Below are 24,909 nucleotides of genomic sequence, written 5' to 3'. Positions count from 1 at the left end.
CTGTCATCATTTGTTTAAAATGCACATCAATTTTTGCTTATACAGCTCACATTCTATTAGTTAACCACAATTAATACCATAACTATGGGTCAATTGATACACAATTATGTTATGTGTCACTAAGACATTGTATCAATTGCTTTCTTGCTCAGGCAATCTAATGATTTCATGGTCACTAATTAACTCAATATCCCCGGCTGGTTGACCAAGAGGTGCTCCAACAGGAGCTCCTCCTAGAGCACCTGCGGCTGGAGCATCCGCTGCAGGACCTCCAGGGGGAACTGCAGCAGGTGCTTCAATGGGTGCTTCAAGTCCATTATTCTGAAAAGTATACGACCGAAGGTCCCATTGGTCGTATATTCTTAACACGACACAAATTCTTGTCCACAATGAGGCTCCTGGAACAAGTCGTCTTAGTTGCTGCAAGATCTCCTGACATTCCGCATGCAAGAACATGGCAGCAAATATGAGCAGAGCAAATGCTGAAGCAACCCCAGCAATAAGAAAGAGGCCCCAAAAGCTATCAAGGCTGAGACTACTTGAAGAGACCAGGCTATTGGGGTCTGCACAACTTGCTTCTTTCTCGAACCATATGCGCTCAATGTCTTTCATTTTCTCTCCCTCGCTCACATTTAAGATTGCCCTCGAAACTTCACGGGCAAGAGGCGAACCTTTTGGGAAGACCTGCAAGTTACAAAAGATTCCCAGATGAGAAAACATGGTGGATATCAACAATTTAGAGAGAGACAAAGTGCAAGTGAACTTACAAAGCCAAAACCATCGGCTTTAAATGTTGGAGGAATCATGGTGTATTTCGAGCAATATGTTGCAAGAAATAGTTTCATGTAGGGTGTTTCATCAAAAGCTGCAGAAATACCATATTTTCTACTACCATTGTGAAAAAGTTGATTAAACTCTTCTGCAGAATTAAAGGTCTTAAGATTCTCATCCTGAAAGCCTAGTTGTTCCAAAATCCCATAAACAAAAGAGCCTCTTTGATAAGCAACATTGTTCCTATTCTTGATCTAATTCTCTAACAGATTTACAAAGCATATTCAATCCTAGCCTTAGATTCTAGCATCCTATGAGATGAATCCATTTGTCATAATCTAATGCTTAGATCCTAGACTAGCTAAGAGATCACTTGGACTATGATCCAAGGGCTCAAATTACATTAAGACAGAAAAGAAAAAAATTTAGAAAAAGGAAACTAAAGTTCATAGACTGTAACATAAAACGACTGAGTAGCTTTTGTACCAAGGCATTCAGCTCCAATGCATTCAGCTCAAATGCTTTCAGCTCAAAGGGTTTAGACATCAACACTCCCTTCTAACCCTTTAGCTGATTTCACACCAAGTAAGTCTCTTAGATACACAAATCGATCCTTGGACAAAGCCTTGGTAAGAATGTCAGCAATCTGGTCTTCTGTTTTGCAGTAGATTAGTTCAATCTCCTTCGCTTGAATAGCTTCACGAATGAAGTGAAACTTTCTACTGATATGTCTGGTTTTCTGGTGGAAAACTGGATTCTTAGCCATTGCTATGGCAGAGGTGTTATCACACAAGATTGGTGTACCTTCCACTTGCTCTTCACCAAAGTCTTCAAGAACAAACCTTAGCCACTTAGCCTGTGATGTTGCTTCAGCAGCACTGACGTATTCTGCTTCTGCAGTAGACAAAGCTACTGTATTTTGCTTAATGGATGCCCATGAGAACATACCAGATCCAAGTGTAAATGCATAGCCTGAGGTGCTTCTTCTATCATCTTCACTTCCTGCCCAGTCACTGTCACAATACCCTATCAAAGTGGCTGACTTCCCTTTTATGAACTCAATTCCAAAATCCAGTGTGCCTTGGATGTACCTCAAGACCCTCTTGGCTGTTCCCATGTGTTTTCTAGTAGGATTATGCATGAACCTAGCAAGCAAGCTAGAAGCAAACATAATGTCTGGTCTTGTAGCTGTCAAGTAGAGCAGACTACCAACAATCTGTCTATACTCATTCTCATTTGCTGCCTCACTCCCATCTTCCTTGCACAGCCTCTCACTTGCAACTGGTGGAGTCACCACAGATTTGCAGTCCTTTAGACCAAACTTTTCAATTACTTTCATTGCATATTTCTTCTGATGAAGAAATGTGTGCTTATTGGTCTGCACAACTCCCATGCCAAGGAAATGATAGAGCAGGCCGAGATCAGTCATCTCATAGTGCTTCATCATGTCATTTTTGAATTCTTCAAGCAATTTCACACAACTTCCAGTATAGACAATATCATCCACATAAAGTGAAACAATAAGAATACCTGAAGTGTCACTTGTTTTGACATAAAGTGTTGCCTCACTAGGACTTTTCTTGAATCCTGCCCTGTTGAAATATGAATCTATCTCATCATACCAGGCTCTTGGAGCCTGTTTTAGTCCATACAAAGCTTTGTTCAGCTTGTACCCCCTGATTTCTTCATTGTCTTTAACAAACCCTTGTGGCTGCTCCACATAAACTTCTTCTTTTAACACTCCATTTAGAAATGCAGACTTGACATCCAATTGGTACAAATTCCATTCCTTCTGTACAGCAAGAGCAATCAAGGTCCTAATGGTGTCCAACCTTGCTACAGGAGCAAATGTTTCATTGTAGTCTATTCCAGGTTTCTGTGAGTAGCCCTTTGCCACTAATCTGGCCTTGTTCTTCTGTACAGATCCATCTAGATTAAGTTTCGTCTTGTAGACCCATTTGACACCAATGATTGGTTTACCAAATGGTCTGTCCACTAGTGTCCATGTGTTATTTTTTTTCAATCATCTCCAGTTCAGCCTTCATTGCATTTCTCCATGACTCATCAAGGTTTGCATCTTCAAAGCTTCCAGGTTCAACAATGCAAATGTTGCACTGAGCCATGATTTCATTTACACTTCTCCATTTCTTTGGTGTGTGGTCAATGGCTTGTGAGCTTCCACTTATTCTCTCCTCTTGCAGGATATTGTTTTCACCCATTTGAGTTGATGCATCCAAGTCTTGACTTGGTTCATCTTGCACTGTGGTTCCTGCATCCATTTGCAGTGGTGTGTCCAAGTCTAGACTTGGTTCACAGTTCTGATTTTCTGCAGGCATAGAAACTGTTATTTCTCCCTTTTGTTCATTTTCCCACTTCCATAAACCATCCTCATCAAAGTGCACATCTCTGGACAGAATTACCTTCCTAGAGCTTGGATCAAATATCCTGTAACCTTTTTCACACAGGCCATAGCCTACAAGAATACATTTGTGACTGTTCTCCTCAAGTTTGTGCCTTAGTGCTGAAGGAATTAGCACATGGCATGGTGATCCAAAGATTTTTAAGTGAGCAATTCCTGGTTTTCTCCCAGTGTAGGCTTCAAAAGGTGTTACTTTGTTTAGAGCCTTAGTAGGACATCTATTTAATAGATAAACTGCAGTGTTTACAGCCTCTGCCCAAAATTCATAGGGAATACTCTTTTCATGCAACATGGACTTTGCCATTTCAACTACTGTCCTATTCTTTCTTTCTGCTACTCCATTCTGCTGAGGGGAGTATGCCACTGTTAATTGCCTTTGAATGCCAACCTCTGCACAGAAACTGTTGAATTCACTTGACAGAAATTCCCCACCCCTGTCACTTCTCAAGCCTTTTATCTTATACCCACTCTGCAGCTCTGTCATGGCTTTGAATTTTCTAAAACACTCCAATGCACTTGACTTGTTTCTTATAAAATACACCCATGACATTCTAGTGCAGTCATCAGTGAATAGCAGGAAGTATTTATTTCCTGATATTGAGTCTGTTTTCATTGGTCCACAGATATCTGTGTGAACCAATTCCAAAGGATGTGATGCTCTCCAAGTAGATTCCAAAGGGAAAGAATCTCTGTGCTGCTTTCCTAACATGCAGCCTTCACAAACCACAGAGACTTGCTCCAAATGAGGCAGGCCATGAACCATGCCCTGATTTTCAAGCAGTTTCAAACTTCTCTCATTTAAGTGTCCTAGCCTTTTATGCCATGTCTGCAGGCAGTGAGAAACACTTGCTCTTAAAGCCAACTCACTTGCAGGCATCATTGTAAGTGGAAAACATCTGTTATTGGTCATTTGAACCCTCACAATCAGATTTCCTAGTGACTGATCATCACACACATTCACCATATTCCCTCCAAACACAAGATAATAACCATGCTCCATCATTTGCCCAACACTAAGTAGATTTTCTTCCAGACCAGGTACAAGCATTACTTCTTGTATGTGCTTCTTTCCCAGCTTGGTTTTGATCACCAGAGTTCCTTTTCTTGCCACTGGAACTACCTCTCCAGTTCCCATCTTGACTTTAGAATTCAAATTCCTTTGAATATCCACTAAGAGCCCCTCATTTCCTGTCATGTGGTTACTACAACCACTATCAATGTACCATGAGTGATTCTTTTTCACATCTGTTGCAGCATTGCACATGTAGAACAAAGTACCTGTTTCCTCCACCTGATTTGCATAGTTCACCTTATGTGCATTTTTATTTCCATTGCACTCTCGGATCATATGCCCAAATTTTCCACATCCATGGCATTTAGGCTTGCCTTCAAACCAGCACTTGCCATAATGCAGCTTATCACAATGTTTACAGGCAATTTTGTTACCTTCACTTGTTTTCCAGTTTTTCTGAGATTTTTGGTCTCCAGAAAAACTGCCACTCTTTGGATTCTTCTCCTCAATATTCAGACTAGCAAAGGCCCTTTCTGTAGAGTTTTCATTATGGCGATCCAATCTGAGCTCAAAGCTCTTCAAGGAGGCAACCACCTCTTGCACTTCCAAAATTTCTAGATCCTTAGAATGTTCAATAACAGAACAAATAGGATCATAGGATTTTGGCAGACTAAACAGCAGTTTCTGCACAATCCTCTCCCTGGATAATTCCTCTCCATAACTTTTCATGTGATTTAAGATATCAAACAATCTAGCAAGATACACAGATAGAGATTCACTGTCTTTCATGCGAGTATATTCAAACTCTCTACGCAATCCTTGCAGTTTTACATTTCGTACCTGCTTATCTCCTCTGAATTCCAGCTTCAGAATGTCCCAAGCTCCCTTTGAGGTCTCCTCATTCACTATTCTGGGGAAGAGTTGATCTGAGACAGCACTTTGGATTAATCCAAGTGCTCGAGCATCCTTCATCAGAAGCTGAGCCATTGTAGACTTCTCAGCACTCAGCATCCTTAGTCTCTTCTATCTCTTTTTCTTTCTTTGAATCTGGATCATTGCAGCCATGTTCAACCAGATCCCATAGTCCATGAGATTTCAGTATTGTTTTCATCCGAATGCTCTAGAATTCATAGTTTTCTCCATTGAACACAGGTGTGCGAAGCTCAGAGGTGCTAGATCCTGCCATGTGAGACATTGGATTCAAGAAATCTCAGCTGCACAGTCGAAGGAAGCTCAAAACCAGCTCAAAAATCAAATCCTTCTCCTTGTTCACAGGTTCACTCCCAGCTCAAATGATCAAACCTGGCTCTGAGGCCATGTTAGAGTTCATTGTATTTTGCAGTTTTGTAATGTGTTTTGGGAAGAAGAGAGAAAACACAGAGAAAATGTGAGAGAGAACGTTGCTGCTCTTGTAACTTCTTGATTGATTTCAATTGTATTACACTCTACATGTATGCAAGTGTGTGTGAGAGAGAATCTAATTCTCTAACAGATTTACAAAGCATATTCAATCCTAGCCTTAGGTTCTAGCATCCTATGAGATGAATCCATTTGTCATAATCTAATGCTTAGTTCCTAGACTAGCTAAGAGATCACTTGGACTATGATCCAAGGGCTCAAATTACATTAAGACAGAAAAGAAAAAATTTAGAGAAAAAAAGGAAACTAAAGTTCATAGACTGTAACATAAAACGACTGAGTAGCTTCTGCACCAAGGCATTCAGCCCCAATGCATTCAGCTCAAATGCTTTCAGCTCAAGTGCTTTCAGCTCAAAGGGTTTAGACATCAACATTGGTGATCCGGAGGGCCACGAAAGTCTTTATTTATCCGATGTTCCAGAATCCAGACAACAAAACCAATGAATATGAAAGAACACCCGCTTGTTACCCAAAGTTCCCATATCAAAGGCTTCAAGAACACCCATGCTTTCTTACTGTTGTTGTCTTTGATAGGCACAACCATGAACACCCCAGATTCTTCTTTTGGACTCTTTCTCTTACAAAATGAAAGTCAATATCCAAATGTTTGATCCGGGAATGATACACAGGATTTGAACTTAAAGCAAGGGCTGAAAGATTGTCACAATGTATTGTAGGAGGCTGTGGTAAGAAAATCCGTAAATCAAGTAAAACTTGTCGAATCCATGCTAGATCAGCTGCTGTATTGGCTAATGCCCTGTACTCAGCCTCAGTTGAACTTCTAGAAACAGAACTTTGCTTCTTAGATTGCCAGGAAATTGGATTGTTGCCAAGATAAACCACAAAACCAGTGGTTGATCTGCGAGTATTCACATCCGAGGCCCAATCTGCATCACTATAAGCATGAAGATCCCAAGATCCACTTGTAAAATTCAGACCATGATCCAAAGTACCATGAATATACCTTAAGATGCGCTTAACCAACTGAAAATGTAAATATGAAGGTTGAGTCATATACTGACAGACAGTATTAACAGCATAACAAAGATCCAGTCGAGTGAATGTCAAATATTGCAGTGCCCCAACAATACTTCTGTAGATAGTTGGATCAGATAAGGAGTCACCTTCCGAAGCCAAAAGCTGACAATGTGGCTTACATGGAGTAGTACAAGATCGACATGTATCCATACCAGCTTTTGCAAGTAAATCTCTAGCATATTTTGTTTGACAAACAAAAATATCTCCATTATCATGATAAGAAATCTGCAATCCTAAGAAGTAGGTTAATCGCCCCATATCTTTCATTTCAAACACAGCACTTAATTCATCAATAACCTCTTGAACTAAACTATCCTTAGAACCAGTCAAGATAATATCATCAACATAGAGGAGAAGAATAACACTATCCGAACCAACATGCTTAACAAAAAGACTTGGATCAGAATGAGAAACAGTAAAACCAATAGCTGGAAGATGACCTGTGAATTTTGCATTCCAAGCTCTGGGTGCCTGTTTTAGCCCATAAAGAGATTTTCTCAATCGACAAACATGGGAAGGATACTTAGAGTCTTCAAAACCTTGAGGTTGGCGAATAAACACTTCTTCTTCAAGGTCACCATGAAGAAAAGCATTTTTCACATCAAGTTGTCTAAGAGACCACCTGTTCATGGCAGCAATACTCAAAACCAAACGAACCGTTGTGTGCCTTACAACAGGACTAAACGTCTCACTAAAATCTAGACAAGGAGCTTGACTGAAACCTTGCGCAACCAAGCGAGCCTTATATCTTGCTACAGACCCATCGGAGTTCTTCTTGACTCTATAAACCCAACGGCTACCAACAATGTTTTTATCCACAGGCATAGAAACTAAGTCCCATGTACCTTGGGTGTGCAAAGCTGCAATTTCATCTCTCATAGCCTGTATCCAAACAGAGGACTGAGAAGCAACCTTATAGGTGGCTGGTTCAGCAGTGTCATGAAGTGAAGGAATAGTAGTAAGGTAGCATTGATATTCCTCAAATGGCTTAGGCTTGACAATGCCACTCTTAGACCTTGTCTGCATAGGATGCATAGGAGGAGCCAGAAACGATGAAGAAGATTCTTGAGAGGGCAAAAGAGCTTGTAATTGTTGATCATTAAGAACCTGTAAATTCTCTATAGAGGCTGTACTTGATCCAATCAAAACAGGATCACCACCAAAAGAGGCAGGGACACTAGAAGGGAGAGCAGAGGAATGTGAGGAAGCAATATTAGGAACTGGACTAGAAGCCAAGGGAGGCACATGATGCGAAATAGAGACTACAATAGGTGGAGTCTTGAAAGAAGATGAAGGACAAGAAGAAATATTGCTAGAAGGAAGTGCAGACTGAGAATTCCCAAAAGGAAAGACATTCTCATCATGAACAACATGTCGAGAGAGAAGGAATCGGTGAGTAGTAGTGTTATAGCATATAACACCCTTATACCCCTGTGAATATCCCATGAAAACACACTGTACAGTCCTAGATTGAAGTTTATGGTCATTAAATGGTCTAACATATGGATAAACAGCTGTGCCAAAGACTCTCAGGGCAGCAATAACAAAATCATCATTAGAAATGTGCACAGCAGCCGCACGCAACTGATCACGAATATGTTTAAGACGAAGCAAGAAACGTTCGATGGAGTCACCACCTTTTTGAGCTGTCTGAAGTTCTGTTTTCAGATGATTAATTCTTGCTCGAGAAACAGAGGCATAGCGATCACAGAGATGAAGCCAGGCCTCTCTAGCTGTTTGACTCCCGATGACATACTCAAGAGCTTCATCTGACAGAGAAGCAATGAGAAGGCTCAAGAGTGCCTTGTCTGTGCGAATCCAGTCTTTATATGCAGTAGTGAGCTCAGAAGTAGCTCCTTCTTCATCGACAATGGCAAATTTGGGAGGAGAAACAGATGAACCATCAAAGTGGCCGAATAAATCGTAGCCTTGGAGTACCGACTCCAGTTGATAACTCCACTTCAAGAAGTTATCATCGTTAAGCCGAATGGTAAGCATGCCCAAAAGACCATCAATTTTGAGAAAAGAAGCCATGAAAGCAAAACTTAGGGTTTCACAGAAGAAAATTTTGGTTTGGAGAAAATTGCAGAGAAATTGAGAGATCAGGATTTGAGATTGACAGAAGAAAGAAGCAGAGAAATGAGAAAGAAGAGAATGCGGAAGTGAATAGACCTCAGAATCGAACCTAAGCTCTGATACCATGATAACAGTAGAAAAATATTGAAGAAAGGAAGAAGAAGGAAGAAGAAGAAGTGTGAAAATAGAAAGCTTTTGTATTGATTATCTGTGTTAAAAACTGATTACAATGAAACAGTGCTTATATAGTAAACTATAACTAACAGACTCTCTTAACTCTTAACAAACTGATAGAAGCTCTAACAAACTCTCTTAACAAACTAACAGAACACATGCTATTCTATAGAAGAATGGTTATTAATAAGGACCTGTTTGCTCTAATGGTTATATCTCCCACTGCAGCATCATAGTTCTTTCAAGAAAACATGTCATTGTGTCCGTGAAGAAACCAGATAACTTCGCTAAATTGCTACGTTAAAATGTGACTCAGGGCACAAAAGAAAAACAAAAAAACAAAAGGAAAAAGAGCTTAGAATGAGAGTCTTACCCCAAGAAAAACTTGATTGACCAAGTCATTGTAACTGCCAGCGGCCTTACCATTAGGCTTTGCATAGGGATAGAGCTCGTAAGGAACAGCGTTCGGTAATGATTTTATTACAACTTCGAAGACGTTTATGCAGTATCCACCATTGACAGTAGATGTATTAGTCCCTAGGATCGTAAGTCACAGTCACAAATGTTGAAAAACCGTCCTGTACAGGGACTAAAATTTTCAGCCTTGCATCACTTGTAGGAATTTGCCAACCTTTAGGAGCAGAGGTGGTATCTCCAGGCCATATAATGGATCCAAGACTAACATCAGAAGTAGAATATCTGCCTGTTTTTGTTGAATTTAATTTTCTTTCAAGTCCATTTTGAGATGTCCAATATCCAACCAATTTCTCTCCATGGCCAAACACATTAACTATCTGAAAAGTTGATGATTGTAGTTGGCCATTAAGAAGACTGAAATCTCCTGAAAGGCCTTTGAAACTTGTAGCTAATAGTGCTTGGACAAGTTGAGGACCATTTTGGGAGATCCCAAATCCTTCTAGAGCAGCAGTACTAGAATTATCAGATGTCCTATTCATCTTTTGGAGGCTGAAGTTTTTAGCCCCAACTTTCTCAACTGCCATGGCCAGTGACCAAGCAGCATCATAAGCCCAAAATCCAAAACATCAAGTTTAACACCATGGACAGTTGGATTGTCTTGTTGGATCCATCTAACTCTAAAACTTTCAAGCTCTTTTGTATTTGGGACATAAGTTTTTATACCCAACACCCCTTGCATATTTTCTATGACGGAAGAATTTATATAACTGAATGAGTTGTTAATTCCATCAGTTATTATCCAAGCATACCCTTCCTCCATCATGCCAATCTGATTTCCCTTGTCGAGAGCCAAGAGAAGGTAGCATGTGCACAATGAAGACCTGAGTTTGCATTCCCTTCAACTTGTAAAGCTCTGCCGCAATTTGGTCATCAGTGGCCTTTGGAGAAATGATACTCCGGTAGGGGATTCGAGCATCAACTTCTTGCAGAGCATCAGAAAGGGAAGGTATGATTCCCTCCCCAAACTCATTGTCAACATTGATGGGCACTACTTCTCTCCAGCCAAAGGCTTGGATGATGGCACTTATGGCTTTCACTTGGGATGGGTCATTTTGTGCAGCTCTGGGAAAATATGGACTCCGAATGGAAGTGAGGGATGGGTTTGTTGCAGAATATGAAATTATGGGCACTTGGGCCTTGTCTCCAAGGCTGATAACAAAGTTGGTCTGCATGGATGATTCTGGACCTATGATTGCTTGCACTTTAACATTCTTTATTAGGTCCAGAGCTGTTCCAAAGGTTAAAATGGATAATTAAATAAAATCCTGATATATGGTTCCCAATAAAAATAAATACTGATCAACTCATAATAAAAATCAACTGAGTATTAGAAAATAAGTGGGTGGCATGGGTTAATGGATGGAAAAACAAAAAATAATAAAAAAATATGAAAAAAGAGAAGAGAGTTAAGATAGAGAGAACCTGCAGAAGCTGTGACAACAACATCTGAAGGGGAATTTCTTTTGTGCAGAACAAGCCTAGTGTTGTAGTAAGAATGAGAGGCATAGAAGTCAGAGAGTGACATGTTGATGCAGGTCAGACCCTTCGTCCCGAAGCCGGTATCAAAGTCAAGAACCACACCAACATTAACTGGGGTGTTCTGTGCCGTGGCCAAGAAAACAGACCAAAAGAGTAAGAACAAGAAGCAAAGACAAAAAACAGGGTTGCAGCTAGCATTCTTGACCATGTTTGAAATTCTTCAAGGTTCTGCTTTGCAACTGATGGAATCGAGTAACGAGGAATCTTGTTTATATACACACTTTAATAATGTCAAATTGTCAACGTTTGAGTTTGGTTCAATAATTTGTTCCATCTAAATTGATTTTCTATATCAATGGTACTGGGACATTCATATTGCTTAGTTTGTACAAGAAAAAAAATAATACTACATACACTTGCTCATCAAGTGTAGCAAGTGTGTGTGTGTGGTGGCCAAGTAAGTACGTTTTTTTCCTCTCTTTTTTTGGTAATAAATTGTTAGTGTATATATATATATATATATATATATATATATATATTGAATTCTTGTGTAACACGCTTTTATTTCTTTTTATATTTTTGCATACCTGTTGATTTTTTCGTACCTATATTTACTTTTGGCAAATTAGAGAACTACTACCATTCAGGTGTAGATTATTTTCTATGCAGTTTAAGTCTACTTAGGCTAACTTTACAGATTGCTGAGGCCTGCTAGGCTTGTTACTCTTGCTCTCTATTGGTCTAATTTACGCGTTCATTTTACCCAGAAGAAGCAGAAGAACTTCTTAAAGAAAAAAGCACATGAAATTGCTAGATTTACAGCCAGTTTAGGTGAATTGAATATTGAAGGGTGTCAGTGTCAGCGACCTGGAGAACACATGGGATGATCAACTAAACAACAGTTGACTTTATTTTTAGAATTCAAATTGGATCTTCAAACATTGATGGAATTATATAACAGTCATTTTTTAGACTTTCTGCACTCTCATTCAAAACAAATCTTGATGCCTGCAGGGACATAAGAACAAATGCAAATTTTGGCATTGAAAACTTCAAGTAGAGAATAAGCAGTAATGTTCTCTTGTGCTATGTTGTTATATGTCAATCTCAACACTCTAAATTCAAGAATTTTTCGCACTAATTTAGGGTAAAACAAATGTCAATGTAAAACAGGAGAAACAATTCAATTAGTAGAAAATAGGCGGTATCTAAGATGACAGATTTACATATGTTGTGACGGTTTATTGACCTTTCATGACGAAATCTGTGTCCCTGATCATGTAAGTGGTATTAGTGAGCTTTTTTCCGCCGCTAAGCGTCGAAAAAGTCCTTTGTGCTATGACAATAAAAGCCGCCGCTACCATATAATTCTGCAGTCCTCTATACACCTCTGCGAATAAGTTTTATTTTCTCCAAAACACAACATAGTTTTGGGAATCTCCATCCGTTCGAAAAGGAACATCAAATGGTCCGTCCTTAGTAATTTTACATAAAATTTTCCACAAAAATATTGTGCAGATATATTACATGCCAAAAATAATCTGAAAGAACACTCCTCCATCACAAAGCCATTTAGCAGCACAACTTCCCCAATGGATTGCAAGTCTGAAAACTCAACAGAAGATTCAGTCCCATGGCATTCTGCGGCCACCCTGCATCGGAAAGCATTGCTGTGAGAGATGAAACTCCAGGAAAGTAAGATAATACCCAAGAGCATGTGCTATTATGAGTCCTCTCCATTTGAAAATCATAAAGATTGATGAGGCCAATGTATCCAAAGAGCTCTTGCACATCAACCATGTCCCTTCCCCTCTGATCCAGCAAGTTTCTTGAGTGTCACTGCATGAATGAGAGTAGATACTTAATAATCACACTGGAACTTAAATCATTTGATTATTTATGTTGTAAAATTCATGATGAGAGAAGACCAAAAACACCCCCAGTGCTTTCTAGTCCTTAGCAACAATAACAAGAAGGAATACATGAAAGTAAAAAATAAGTATACATTATGGAACTTAGTAATGTAAATATTAGCAGAAAAGGATAGCAGTTACATGAAAAAGCCATCTAGCTACTGGGCAATTTGCATTTCAACTTTCAAGATGTGCTTCCTTCTTACAAAGATATATGGATTGAATATGTGGCCGTAATACAATGATTCTCACTCCTCACCACCTGGGGAAGAAGAAAAGAAAGAAATCTCCCAACCCTAAAAAGCCATTATTCTAATTTCTAACACAATTCCTCTATAAGCTACAATTTTTCACAAGAGCTAGAATACAAGGTTTAGGGATATACAGTGCAAAAGTTGATACTTTGGACCCTAGCATGGCAAAAATAAGGTGAAATTAAGCCATTCATTTGACAGGAAAGAACAAGAAAGCATATATAAACAACAATTTTTAGAACACCCAATTTTAATTCAACTCCACTGAATAAAATTAACAGCTAATTTAGCAATAGGATTGAAATTTACACCAAACCCAATTAGCGACACTACGCAATTGGAGGCTGGAGCCTAGAGAATTTCAGACCCACAATGTGTAAAATGAAGTTTTAAATAAAAAGTTTTTACCTTTAGCCTTTCCATGCCATTAACGTAATTGGAGGAGCTTTCATACGAGTTCACAGCTGAAGCTCTAGCATGCCACAAACCCTATAACTGAGGGACCTCATCCCCAACCCTCTTTTCCGTCTAGCGCTCTATTCGACGATACGCCTTCGTTACGAGACGGTTTGGCCACAATTGCAGGTCGACATTTTCCCACTCTTCAAGCTCTGGGCAGGAATTGATCAAAAGCAAATTAAAAAAAGTTCTACAGAGGAGAGGAAAGGAAAGGAAAGGAAGGAGGAGAAAGAGAAATTGGGCTTTGGGTAACGAGCCGATTCCGTCATTGTTTTATTCTATGTTTTCTTAATGAGCTATTTGATTGGGCCTCTTGTTCTATATTTTGTTATTTGAAGCGCATTGTATTTTATATGATTTCTGTATCTAACTCGTCATTGTGATTTTGGGTTCGTTTTATAGGGCTTTTATCCACCTGTTTTTTAAAGAAGTATTTTCGATAAAAATGAAAAATAAAAATAAAAAATAAAAAAAATCACAAAAGGGTTTTCATTATTTTTCTATAATTTTTTTATGAGTGAAAAATAAAAAATTCTTCATATAGAGGGCGTTGACATGATTAAATTTATTTGTAATTTCTTTCTATACAAATACAATGGTGTTGTCTTGCTCATTACCATATAATCCGAAAAATCTGAAAAAGACTAACAAAGTTACAAGGATGGAACAAATATGAATTGAGGCAGCTAAGGGAAAGCCGAAACTCTCACACTTTGATTAAAAACTTGAATTAAATTAACATGAGTTGATAATACAAGACTAATCTATAGCCTAGCTACTACTCATTTGGAGGTGGCAGCTGATGAATTGGGCTGGCTCCCTTTGGAGGAGGTGGTGGACTTGGTAAATGGCCCAGTTTCCTCAACTTGGCATCTGTAAAAAGCACAAACTATAAGAATTCTATAGTGAGGGCCTTATATATAACATGTCAAGAAGCTCCACTCACATACGAGAAAAATTTTCATGCAACGGGAATAATACTATTTACTATCCACGTTGCAATCAAATTTTTCTCCACACACACGCATATATATATATATATATATATAGTTAACTGATCATAATATTCAAGCTCAATAAAGGGCTCTCCATGGAAATTACCTGCACCAACTTGAGCGGTCTGCACGGCAAAGGCGATCAACGCAATTAACCCAAGAAGAAACAGTGTTTTGAACAAGGAAGAAACCATCTTCATTATTTTAGATAAACTTCGCAATAATGATAGAGTGAATGGATCTCTTGTCTTTAGATCATCTATATAGTATAGTGTCATGACAAACACCTAGAAAAAAAACCTCTTTCGTTTTTTATTTTATTTTTAATCTTAGTCAACTAGAGGAGTTATTATTAAAATTGAATCTTATTTTCAACATCTTCTTCCCCAAGCAAATAATAAAATAGAAACTATTCATATGTGATAAAGTTTGAAGTCAAACCACTCTAAATATGGATAAGTGTTAGGTGACTAAAACTTCATAGATCATTCATTATAATATAATTGTTTACCATCATTTAGCAATGCAAGGCCAAACTCATTCCATTCTCTTTTTTCTTTTTTTTCTTTTTAAGAAATCAAGCATATGAACCCATCTAATGCCATCATTCGCACTCACTCTCCTTCTTTCACAGAAGTTCATCACATTCTTCCACATATTTAAAAACCTTAAGCTTGAAGTCATCAAAACCTTGTATTTGTTCTTTTTTCTTTTTTTTTTCGCCATCACTCTTTTTCCGCTTTCGGCATTGGCAGGTGACCCTCCACATGCCAAACATGACTCTTATTTTTTATTTTTATTTTTCCTTCAAAGAAGTTACATACAATGCTACTTTTCCTAGGAGACTCTGTGTATAACAAGACCATCTGACTTAATGTATCAATACAAAATCATGGATGATATTTGTGTATACAAGTCACACCAGAAGTGGGAAAATTTATATTAACTATATTATTAAGCTGCTTCAGCAAGTTCTTGCAATTGTGATAGCATGCTCATGGTCAACAGCTGAAACTATTTCTGGAGATACTTGACCAGTAGATGGTGTTGCTTGCTCTGCAAAGTCTGCGTGGTTTGAAATATAGCTGCGTGGACTTTCTGGCCTGTTGTTGTTTGGTGAAGCAGCAGTATTAACTTCATCACCAGCACCAGCGATGCCATCTCTCTGTTGAGGGCTCTTAAACATATGAGAGCTGAGTTCTTTCTCGTTGAACATCTTGAAGATGGCTTGAATCCTTCTCCATCCAGAGGCTCTTGAATCATCAGGGCGCATCAAGATGTGCCTATGCTTGTGAAGGAAGGAAGCTACACATATGATGAGAGCTAGTATTGAAGCCACCCCGGCAATGAGGAAGAGGCCTCGAAAGCTAGCAAGGTCAAGACTGTAGCTAGCCACCTTTGGGTTTGAGTTATCTACACAATTCTTTTCCACACTAAACCATTTATTTTCAATATTCATTATCACCTCTCCTTCGGTCACGTTTAGGACTGCATGTGAAAGATCGGTTATAAGAGGAGAATGCTTTGGAAAGGCCTGCAGGAAATCACCTCAGAGAATTACTACATCAAAGAATTCAAGCATGCAACTATGAGAAATACATTAGCCAATTATTGTGTGTACTAGGAGAGAGATCTTACGAAACCAAATCCAGCAGCTTTAAAGATGGGTCCCATCATGGTATATTTGGTACAATATTTTGCGAGAAAAAGCTTCATGCTGGGGGTTTCATCAACAGCAGCAGAAATACCACCATTTGCACTTCCTTTTGAAAGAAGTTCATCACATTCTTCAAAAGATTGAAACATCTTTATCTTGGAATCATCAAAACCTACTTGTTTCAAGAGTTCGTAGATGTAAGTATTCTCTGCGTAGCCCACATTATCCCCGTTCCTTAGAACATCATTTATATCTGAAACTGTAGGATGGAGTTGCTGGACAGTTAATAGTGACGCTAGACTAGCCGTGTAACTTTGAGTCAGTATTAGCATCACAAATACCCATATGACCATCACAAATCTGGCCAAGTTACTAACCACTCTCTCCCCTGTAAAGTGCAGATTCGAGAAGTACAGAAAAGAAAATTGATAAAGTTAGTATCAATATGAGTTATTGAACAACTTTAATTTGATACTTGAAATTTTTTCTTTTAAATATGAAAGAGGTGATGGAGAATTACTATGTGAAAAAACCATGGTTGAGAAAGAGAACCAGACACTGGTGCCAACTTGATGTGATGGAGTGCCACGGAAGTCTTCATTGATTCGATGCTCCAGAACCCAAACCACAAAACCAATAAAGAAGAAGAAACAACAAGTTGTTAGCCAAAGGTCCCATGTCAAAGGCTTCAAGAAAACCCATGCATTTTGGTTTCTCATGTCTATGACTGGCACAACCATTACTACACCAGATTCTGTGTATGGCATGGTAAAGTCTGCATACAATGACCTATTTCCTCTAATTGTTGTATCTCCCACCACAGCATCAAAGTTCTGCAGTAAATTAATTTAACATACATGTTAATCATTTTCAGCATTCAAATTAAGAAATTGAATCAAAAGTTAAATCAGAAAATGACATATGTGGATGAAGTGCGTAATGAAAAACAAAGAATTTTACCCCAAGATATATTTGGTAGACCAAATCATTGTAAGTGCCAGCACTGGTTCCATCAGACTTTGCAAAGGGAATGAACTCATAAGGTAGAGCATACGGCAACATTTCCACTGCAGCCTTAAAAACATCTATACTGAACCCAGTCACATCTGTCATGTTAGTGCTAGGATCCTTCATTACCTTAACTAACTCCGTAAAACCATCCTTCACAGGAACTCCTATTCTCAACTTCTTGCCGTTTGTTGGGTTCTCCCATCCCTTGGGAACAGAGAGAGAATCTCCTGGCCATATAATGGGTCCAAGTCCAAGCTTGCGCTTAGGAGTTGAAAATATGCTTGAGTTTGCTGATGAACCCAATTTTTTCACCAGTCCATTCTGTGGTGTCCAAAATCCAATTCGTCTTGCTCCACCACCATTTATATTAACTATCTCAAAATTTTTTGATTGAAGTTGTCCATCAACAAGGCCGAAATCTCCAGCGATCCCTTCAAATCTAGTAGTTGACAAGGCTTGGCAAAGTTCTGGACCATATTTAGAGACCTCAAAACTTTCAAGAACTGCTGAGTTGAAGGAAGTATTTGTCTTTTGGAAGCCAAAGGTTGCAGTTCCAACTTCTTCAATTGCCATGGCTAGTGCAAAAGCAGAATCATAAGCCCAAAGTCCAAAAACATCCAATGAAGCATCAATGATGGTTGGATTATCTTGTTGGAATTGTCGTTTCCACCGTGTCATGAATTCTTCAAGCTTTAATGTTTGTGGAACATAAGTTTGTATACCCAATACACCTTGCATGGAACTGATGATAGAAGAATTTAGATACCTTAATTCATTAGGTATACCATTAGTAGTGAGCCAAACATAGCCTTCGGTCATCATTCCAATCTCTCTAGCCTTTGCAAATAACCTAGATGATAGATCCGTCCTCATGTGGACAATGAAGACTCTAGTTTGCATTGTCATTAACTTGTAAAGCTCTTCAAGAATTTGGCCGTCAGTGGCTGACGGGGAAATGGCACTCCGGTAGGGGACACGGGCATCAACCTCTTCCAGGGCATCAGTTAAGAATGGTATGACTCCCTCCCCAAACTCATTATCTATGTAGACAGGCACAACTTGCCTCCATCCAAAATCTTTTACAATAGCGCTTAAGGCTTTCACTTGGGATGAGTCATTCTGTGCAAATTGAAAAAAGTAGGAGCTCCGAAGTGAATTAAGAGAAGGGCTTGTTGCAGAAAATGATATGATGGGCACATGAACTTGGTCTCCAAGGTTAATAAGAAAGCCTGCTTGCATAGATGTCACTGGTCCTAGGATTGCTTGCACTTTTGCATTCTTTATTAGATCTACAGCTGCGCTCAATGAAAAAGAGATGATTATATTTAAAATTATATTGGACTGCAAAATACATACATAAAACTTAGGCTCCACCTCAATAGGAAGATTTGTCAGAGTTATTGAAAGAAAATCACATTAAAGAGAAACGGTCGAAAATGCGAAACATTGGCATTCTTTACAAGAGCAGATGCTTGCAAAAGGAGAAAGAATTACCTGCCTTAGCTGCACCCACAACATTTTGTTTGGAGTCCCCGGTGTTCAAAACCAGCCTAGTTTTGTAGTTAGCATGAGAAGCATAGAAGTCTGAGAGGGCCATTTTGATGCAACTCAACCAAATCTTCCCACTCCTTGAATTAAGGTCATCAAGAACAACCCCTACATTTACTGGGATGGTTTTGTTTTGTGCCATGGCCAAGGAAATCCATGAACAAAGAAAGAAGAAAAAGATAGACAGAAGAAGCTCAAGGTTGGGAGGGTTTTTCTTGACCATGTTTGAAAATTTTGAAGGCTGCGTAATTTGGTAATCCAGTATTCCTTCTAATTGTCCAAACAAACTTACTCTTATGTACATGGAGATGATGGTGATGGTCGAAGGCCTTGAAAGTCATAGCTAAACAATCCATCAAATACGGTACTTGGTTTCAATCATCAATGCAGTCATAATTACCAAAAAGAGACAGTGTGTGCCCTATTTTCTTTCCTTCTAGATACTTTCCCAAGCATTTCAATTATGTATAGCAATGATCCTTTGACTAGTTAAACCACAGAAAATATTCCTTTCCCTGGCAACCACGGTGCTCTAGGTCTAGTTCTTAGTCCATCTCAAACTCACATTAAGTAGGAAGATGGTCCTTGAACCACACTTCCATCCAAAAAGCTCTTGGACCATGGAATCTCTTTATAAAACACACAATGCAAGTCAGCACACGTTCAAGTCTTGGTATGACCAAAACAAAACTTAATGAAATTTGAAGACTTTTAGCAACAAATTATTTTAAACGTACCTGTTCTAAGAATAATTCAAAGTACAAAGTCAATGAAATTTGTAGTTGTGCCTACAGCAGCCTACAGTTGGCAATTCAAGGTGAGTTATTATGACCAATTTGGACTTGACCAAAAAAGAAAAAAGAAAAAAGAAAAAATCAGTCCAATTTTTATATGGCGCAAAAATCAACATGGAAATATACTCAATAGAAAGGTGTTCCTTGTTTCTGGGTTTAGGCTGGTCATGTGCAGTCAATGCAAGGGTAAATGGGTCATTTTGCGTCATCAATCCTTCAGATACGAAATCAATTTAGGGATTTATAACTATCAGGAAAAATTAGGGATTTGGTGTTCAGAGTTTTAGGGCAGCAGATTAGAAGAGGTCTTACAGTCTAGTGAGATGAGATCCAAGATATTGGTGACAGCAATAGGAAAAGGCCCAAACTTGAGACTGAATAAAACCTCTCTGCAAATTCGCAAATAAAGAACCAATTTTTATTATCGAAAATTTAAATACTCTCGGCAATGAAATCGAATCGAATGGAAGGATGAAGAAAAAATGGCTTACAGCTCAGTGACGACTCGGTCAATGCAAAACGCAGAGCACCATTTTCATAGCTTGAGCGACTCCTTCTTCAGGCTACACTAAACGCGCGGAAAGGGAACGCTGCGTTTTGGTCCGTTGGTGACCGTTGCGTCACGCCAAATTCAAATGCCGCAAACACATCCCGCGACTATTCTATGTACTTATTTAGCGGGACAGTGATTAAATGGTAGACAAGGCAACCAATAATAGTGACAACATTAATGTTGAATCGTTGACGAGGACTCGATCCATCAATTTTTGATAACCATAAAGATAGAGGGGTGTGAGTGGTGGGAAAAATTATTAGATATGGGTATGGCCGTCTGTATTACGTTACTAATTCATGTATTATAATATCAGTAGAAGACGAGTTAAAATTTAAGTAGAATATTAATAAATAAACATCTGTTATAATATTTGTGTATTGAAACACCACGTGACATGACAATGTAAATATATTATCCAAAATCAAAGTTATCTATTTCTCAGTTCCCATTACTACAACAGAAGATAATGCTTGAATACATGATACTGGTTAAGAACTTAAGAGCTAGTTCAAGCCAAACTCTTTTTTTTTTCTTTTTTTTTTCCTTATTAATTCTCTACATATACATATTAATTGTTATCTTGAGCTGTTGCAGGAGTTGTATGCATTTCTGCAATAATGATAGCAGGATCAGTAGTACTTGGAACTAGTTCCAGAGATGCTTGACCAGGAGATTGTGTTTGTTGCCCTCCAAAGAATTCAAAATTTGCATCTGTGTGGTTGGAACTAAAGCTGGATGTACTCTCTGGCCAGTTGTTATTTGGTGAATTAGCATCACCTGCAATATTATCTGGACTACCAGCAATACCATCTCTCTGTTGACTGCTCTTAAACATACGAGAGTTGAAGTCTCTTTCATTGAAAATTTCGAACATGGATCGAATCTTACTCCATGTTAAGGGTTTTGAATCCGGTGGGTGTTTCAAGATGTGCTTGTGCCTGTAAAGGAATGAAGCTACAAATATGATGAGAGAAAGTATTGAAGCCACCCCAGAAATGAGGAATAGCCCCCAAAAACTATCAAGGCCAAGACTGTTGTTGGAAAGTTTTTGGGTGGGGTTATCTTCACAATTTTCCCCTTTCTTGAACCATTTGTTTTCAATGTTCAGAATCGCCTCTCCTTCGGTCACGTTTAGCACCGCCTGTGAAACATCCGGCAGAAGAGGGGAACGTTTTGGAAACACCTACAAAGTCATGACCTCGATCAGCAAGTTAACAAAGAAATCTTGTAGGATATATAAATTTTCTTGCATGAACATGTAAGAGGAGAGATCTCACAAAGGCAAACCCAGCAGTTTCAAAGATAGGCCCTATCATAGTATACTTGGAGCAAAACTTTGCAACAAAAAGCTTCATGTTGGGGGTTTCATCAACAACAGCAGCAATACCACCATTTGCACTTCCTTTTGAAAGAGCTTCATCAATTTCTTCCATTGTTTTGAAACCCTTAAGCTTGGTATCATCAAAACCAACTTGTTTCAAGATATCGTAAACATAAGCATCCGTTAAGTAGCCGACGTTTTCCCCCTTTCTCAATAGATCCTTTATATCTGTAACAGTTGGCTGAAGTTGTTGAACAGTTAACAGTGATGTCAGACTGGCTGTGTAACTTTGTGTCAATATTAGAACAACAAATACCCATATAATCATCACAAATCTAGCCAAGTTGCTAACCACTCTTTCTCCTGTACAAGTGCACAAGGACATTGTTAATTAACAATTTATAGTGCAGGTTATCTTATGAAATATTGATTTGAAATGAGAGAAGGGTCATGGAGAATTACTTTGTGCAAAAACCATGGTTGAGAAGGAGAACCAGATGCTGGTGCCAACTTGGTGTGAGGGAGTGCCACGGAAGTCTTCGTTAATCCGATGTTCAAGAACCCACATCACAAAACCAATAAGGATGAAGACACAAGAAGTAGTCAGCCATAGCTCCCATGTCAAAGGCTTCAAGAAAACCCAAGCATTTTTGCTCCTGACGTCTATGATTGGCACAGCCATTGCTACACCGCATTCCGTGTATGGCATTGTGAAGTCTACATACAAGGACCTATCTGCTCTAATTGTTGTATCTCCCACCACAGCATCATAGTTCTGCAGTCAAGTAAAGATATTTGTCAAAATCTCAACAAAGAAATTGAATGGTTTCTTTCTTTTCAATCGGAAGTTGAATCAGAAAACTCACATTCAAATTTAACAATATAAAAGATAAGGAAATTTACCCCAAGATATACTTGATAGCACAAATCACTATAAGTGCCAGCGCTTGTACCATCAGGCTTTGCAAAGGGAATGAACTCATAAGGAAGAGGGTATGGCAAAACTTTCACTGCAGCCTTAAAGACGTCTATAGTGAAGCCAGTGACGTATATTGCGTTAGTGCTTGGATGTTTCGTGATCTTAACAAACTCTGTAAAACCAACCTTGACAGGAACTCCTATTCTCAACTTCTTGCCATTTGCTGGGATCTGCCATCCCTTTGGAGCAGTGAGAGAATCTCCTGGCCACATAATAGGGGCAAGATTGCCCTTGTTGGAAGTTGAAGAAAAGCTTGTGTTTGTTGAATTCAATGTGTTCATCAGTCCATTTTCTGGTGTCCAAAATCGAACCACTCTTGTTCCACCACCATTGACATTAACTATCTGAAAAGTTGATGACTGAAGTTGCCCATCAACAAGGCTGAAATCTCCAGCAATGCCTTTAAATCTCATACTAGATAAGGCATGGGAAAGTTTTCGACCGTATTGAGACACCTCAAAGCTTGGAGTCCCAACTTCTTCAACTGCCATGGCTAGTGCAAAAGCAGAATCATAAGCCCAAAGTCCAAAAACTTGCAATTGAGCACCAATTATGGTTGGATTGTCTTGTTGGAATTGTCGTTTCCACCGTGGCATGAATTCTTCAAGCTTTACTGTTTGTGGAACATAAGTTTGTATACCCAACACACCTTGCATGGAACTGATGACTGAAGAATTTAGAGACCTTAATTCATTAGGTATCCCATTAGTAGTGAGCCAAACGTAGCCTTCGGTCATCATTCCAATCTCTCTGGCCTTTGCAAATAACCTAGAGGATAGATCCGTCCTCATGTGGACAATGAAGACTCTAGTTTGCATTGTCATTAACTTGTAAAGCTCTTCAAGAATTTGGCCGTCAGTGGCTGACAGGGAAATGGCACTCCGATAGGGGACACGGGCATCAACCTCTTGCAAGGCATCAGTTAAAAATGGTATGACACCCTCCCCAAACTCATTGTCGACGTAGACAGGCACAACTTGTCTCCATCCAAAAGCTTTTACAATAGAACTTATGGCTTTCACTTGGGATGAGTCATTTTGTGCAAATTGAAAAAAGTAGGAGCTATGGACTGAATTAAGAGAAGGGCTTGTTGCAGAAAATGATATAATGGGCACATGAACTTGGTCTCCAAGGTTAATAAGAAAGCCTGCTTGCATAGAAGTCCCTGGTCCTAGGATTGCTTTCACTTTCACTTTCTCTATTAGATCTACACCTGCGCTCAATGAAAAACAAAAGAACAATAACTATTTATTAAGAAAGAAAAAGAAAAAAAACTGTTGAAGAAAGAAGGTCTATCATTTGCTTAAGTGAAAAGTCTAGGGTTACCTGCGGCAGCTGCATCTACAACACTTTTTTTGGAGTCCCTCGTATTCAAGACCAGCCTAGTTTTGTAGTTTGCATGAGAAGCATAGAAATCTGAGAGGGCCATTTTGATGCAGCTCAACCAAATCTTCCCATCCCCTGAATCAAGGTCATCAAGAACAAGCCCAACATTCACTGGAATGGTTTTGTTTTGTGCAAAGGCCAAGGAAATCCATGAACAAAGAAAAAAGAAAAAGATAGAAAGAACAAGCTTAAGGTTCAAAGGCCTTTTCTTGATCATATTTGAAGCTTTTGAAGCTTGCTTAATCTGATTGCATTCTGCTAATTAAGTGTCCAAATAAGCTTATATATATATATATATACAATCGTGACAGCCGAAGAATTCGAAAGTCCTAGCTAAACAATCCGTCAGATACGCTACTTGGTTCAATCAACATCAATGCTATTATAATTATAGAAAAATAAATGATCTATCTTAATATCTTTTTATTTTTCATGTAAATGGAGTGAAAAAATAAATAAAACTTGTAGTTGGCTGTAGTCTTCTAGAAGCATTTCATCTCCTCTACTAGTGTGGTTTAGAAGACTAGCGGGTTCTGGTCTTCTTAACACAAGTTCAAAGTCTTTGATGGAATTGAAGGGAAAACTATCTGCAAATAGTGCCTGCAGTTAGAAATTCAAAGCAAATTAATTTTGACCAAAATTTATTTGATATAAAAATAAAGTGAGACAAGCTGTTCCTTGTCTTTTGGGTTGTGTTGAAAAACGTCACTTCTTAAGTCTTTTGCATTAATATTTGACCCAGGAAAGTCTTATATTAATAATTCTGCTGAGAACTGACCAACAAGTTTCTAAGTGTTGCCCTACTTAAGAAGAAATGCAGAGGCAGCCATGGCCCCATCAATGAAAGCAAATAAACTCACGATGCTGACTTTACACAAGAATAGCTGGCTAGCTCTTGGTCTTCTTTGAAAACTTTTGATTCGTTTTTAACTCTCAGTAAATCCAGGGAACGGGGTAAAGTTGGCATTTATGGAATTCTTTATGAGTGCTGGGTCAATTATGGATTTACAGATTCAAGTTGCTCTGTTTCTATGCTCTGTTTCTGGTCCTCTGTTTCTGATTTTCATAATAACTTGACACACTAAAAATATTAAACCTTATACACAAGATTATTTCTAGGCCCTTTTCTCTTTCTCCGAACATTTTAATCGTTTTCTTGTGATATTACAGC

General features: G+C 38.7%; 2 protein-coding genes and 1 long non-coding RNA gene across 3 annotated transcripts; all 3 read right to left on the bottom strand.

The window, feature by feature from the left end:
* Positions 1-12,050: 12,050 nt before the first annotated feature.
* On the bottom strand, positions 12,051-13,747 carry LOC117614394. The gene is made up of 2 exons (XR_004583866.1): positions 13,441-13,747; positions 12,051-12,704 (listed from the first exon to the last, which is right to left on the bottom strand). It is a non-coding gene; the product is annotated as an uncharacterized LOC117614394 (long non-coding RNA).
* Positions 13,748-15,414: 1,667 nt separating this feature from the next.
* On the bottom strand, positions 15,415-19,564 carry LOC117616424 (glutamate receptor 2.8-like). The gene is made up of 6 exons (XM_034345742.1): positions 19,440-19,564; positions 18,649-19,331; positions 17,104-18,449; positions 16,664-16,976; positions 16,125-16,531; positions 15,415-16,020 (listed from the first exon to the last, which is right to left on the bottom strand). Exons 2-6 carry the CDS (start codon positions 19,004-19,006, stop codon positions 15,451-15,453), a joined length of 2,994 nt encoding a protein of 997 aa, XP_034201633.1. The 5' UTR covers positions 19,007-19,331; positions 19,440-19,564; the 3' UTR covers positions 15,415-15,450.
* Positions 19,565-20,505: 941 nt separating this feature from the next.
* On the bottom strand, positions 20,506-23,955 carry LOC117618203 (glutamate receptor 2.7-like). The gene is made up of 5 exons (XM_034347809.1): positions 23,679-23,955; positions 22,277-23,565; positions 21,836-22,148; positions 21,330-21,736; positions 20,506-21,235 (listed from the first exon to the last, which is right to left on the bottom strand). The coding sequence occupies exons 1-5, from the start codon at positions 23,953-23,955 to the stop codon at positions 20,621-20,623; spliced, it is 2,901 nt and encodes a 966-aa protein (XP_034203700.1). The 3' UTR covers positions 20,506-20,620.
* Positions 23,956-24,909: the final 954 nt, after the last annotated feature.

The sequence above is a fragment of the Prunus dulcis genome, chromosome 1, assembly GCF_902201215.1.
Source record: "Prunus dulcis chromosome 1, ALMONDv2, whole genome shotgun sequence".
In the NCBI taxonomy this organism is placed as follows: Eukaryota; Viridiplantae; Streptophyta; class Magnoliopsida; order Rosales; family Rosaceae; genus Prunus; species Prunus dulcis.
The sequence above is the reverse complement of the archived record's forward strand: the minus strand, read 5'-3'. Positions and strand labels throughout refer to the sequence as shown.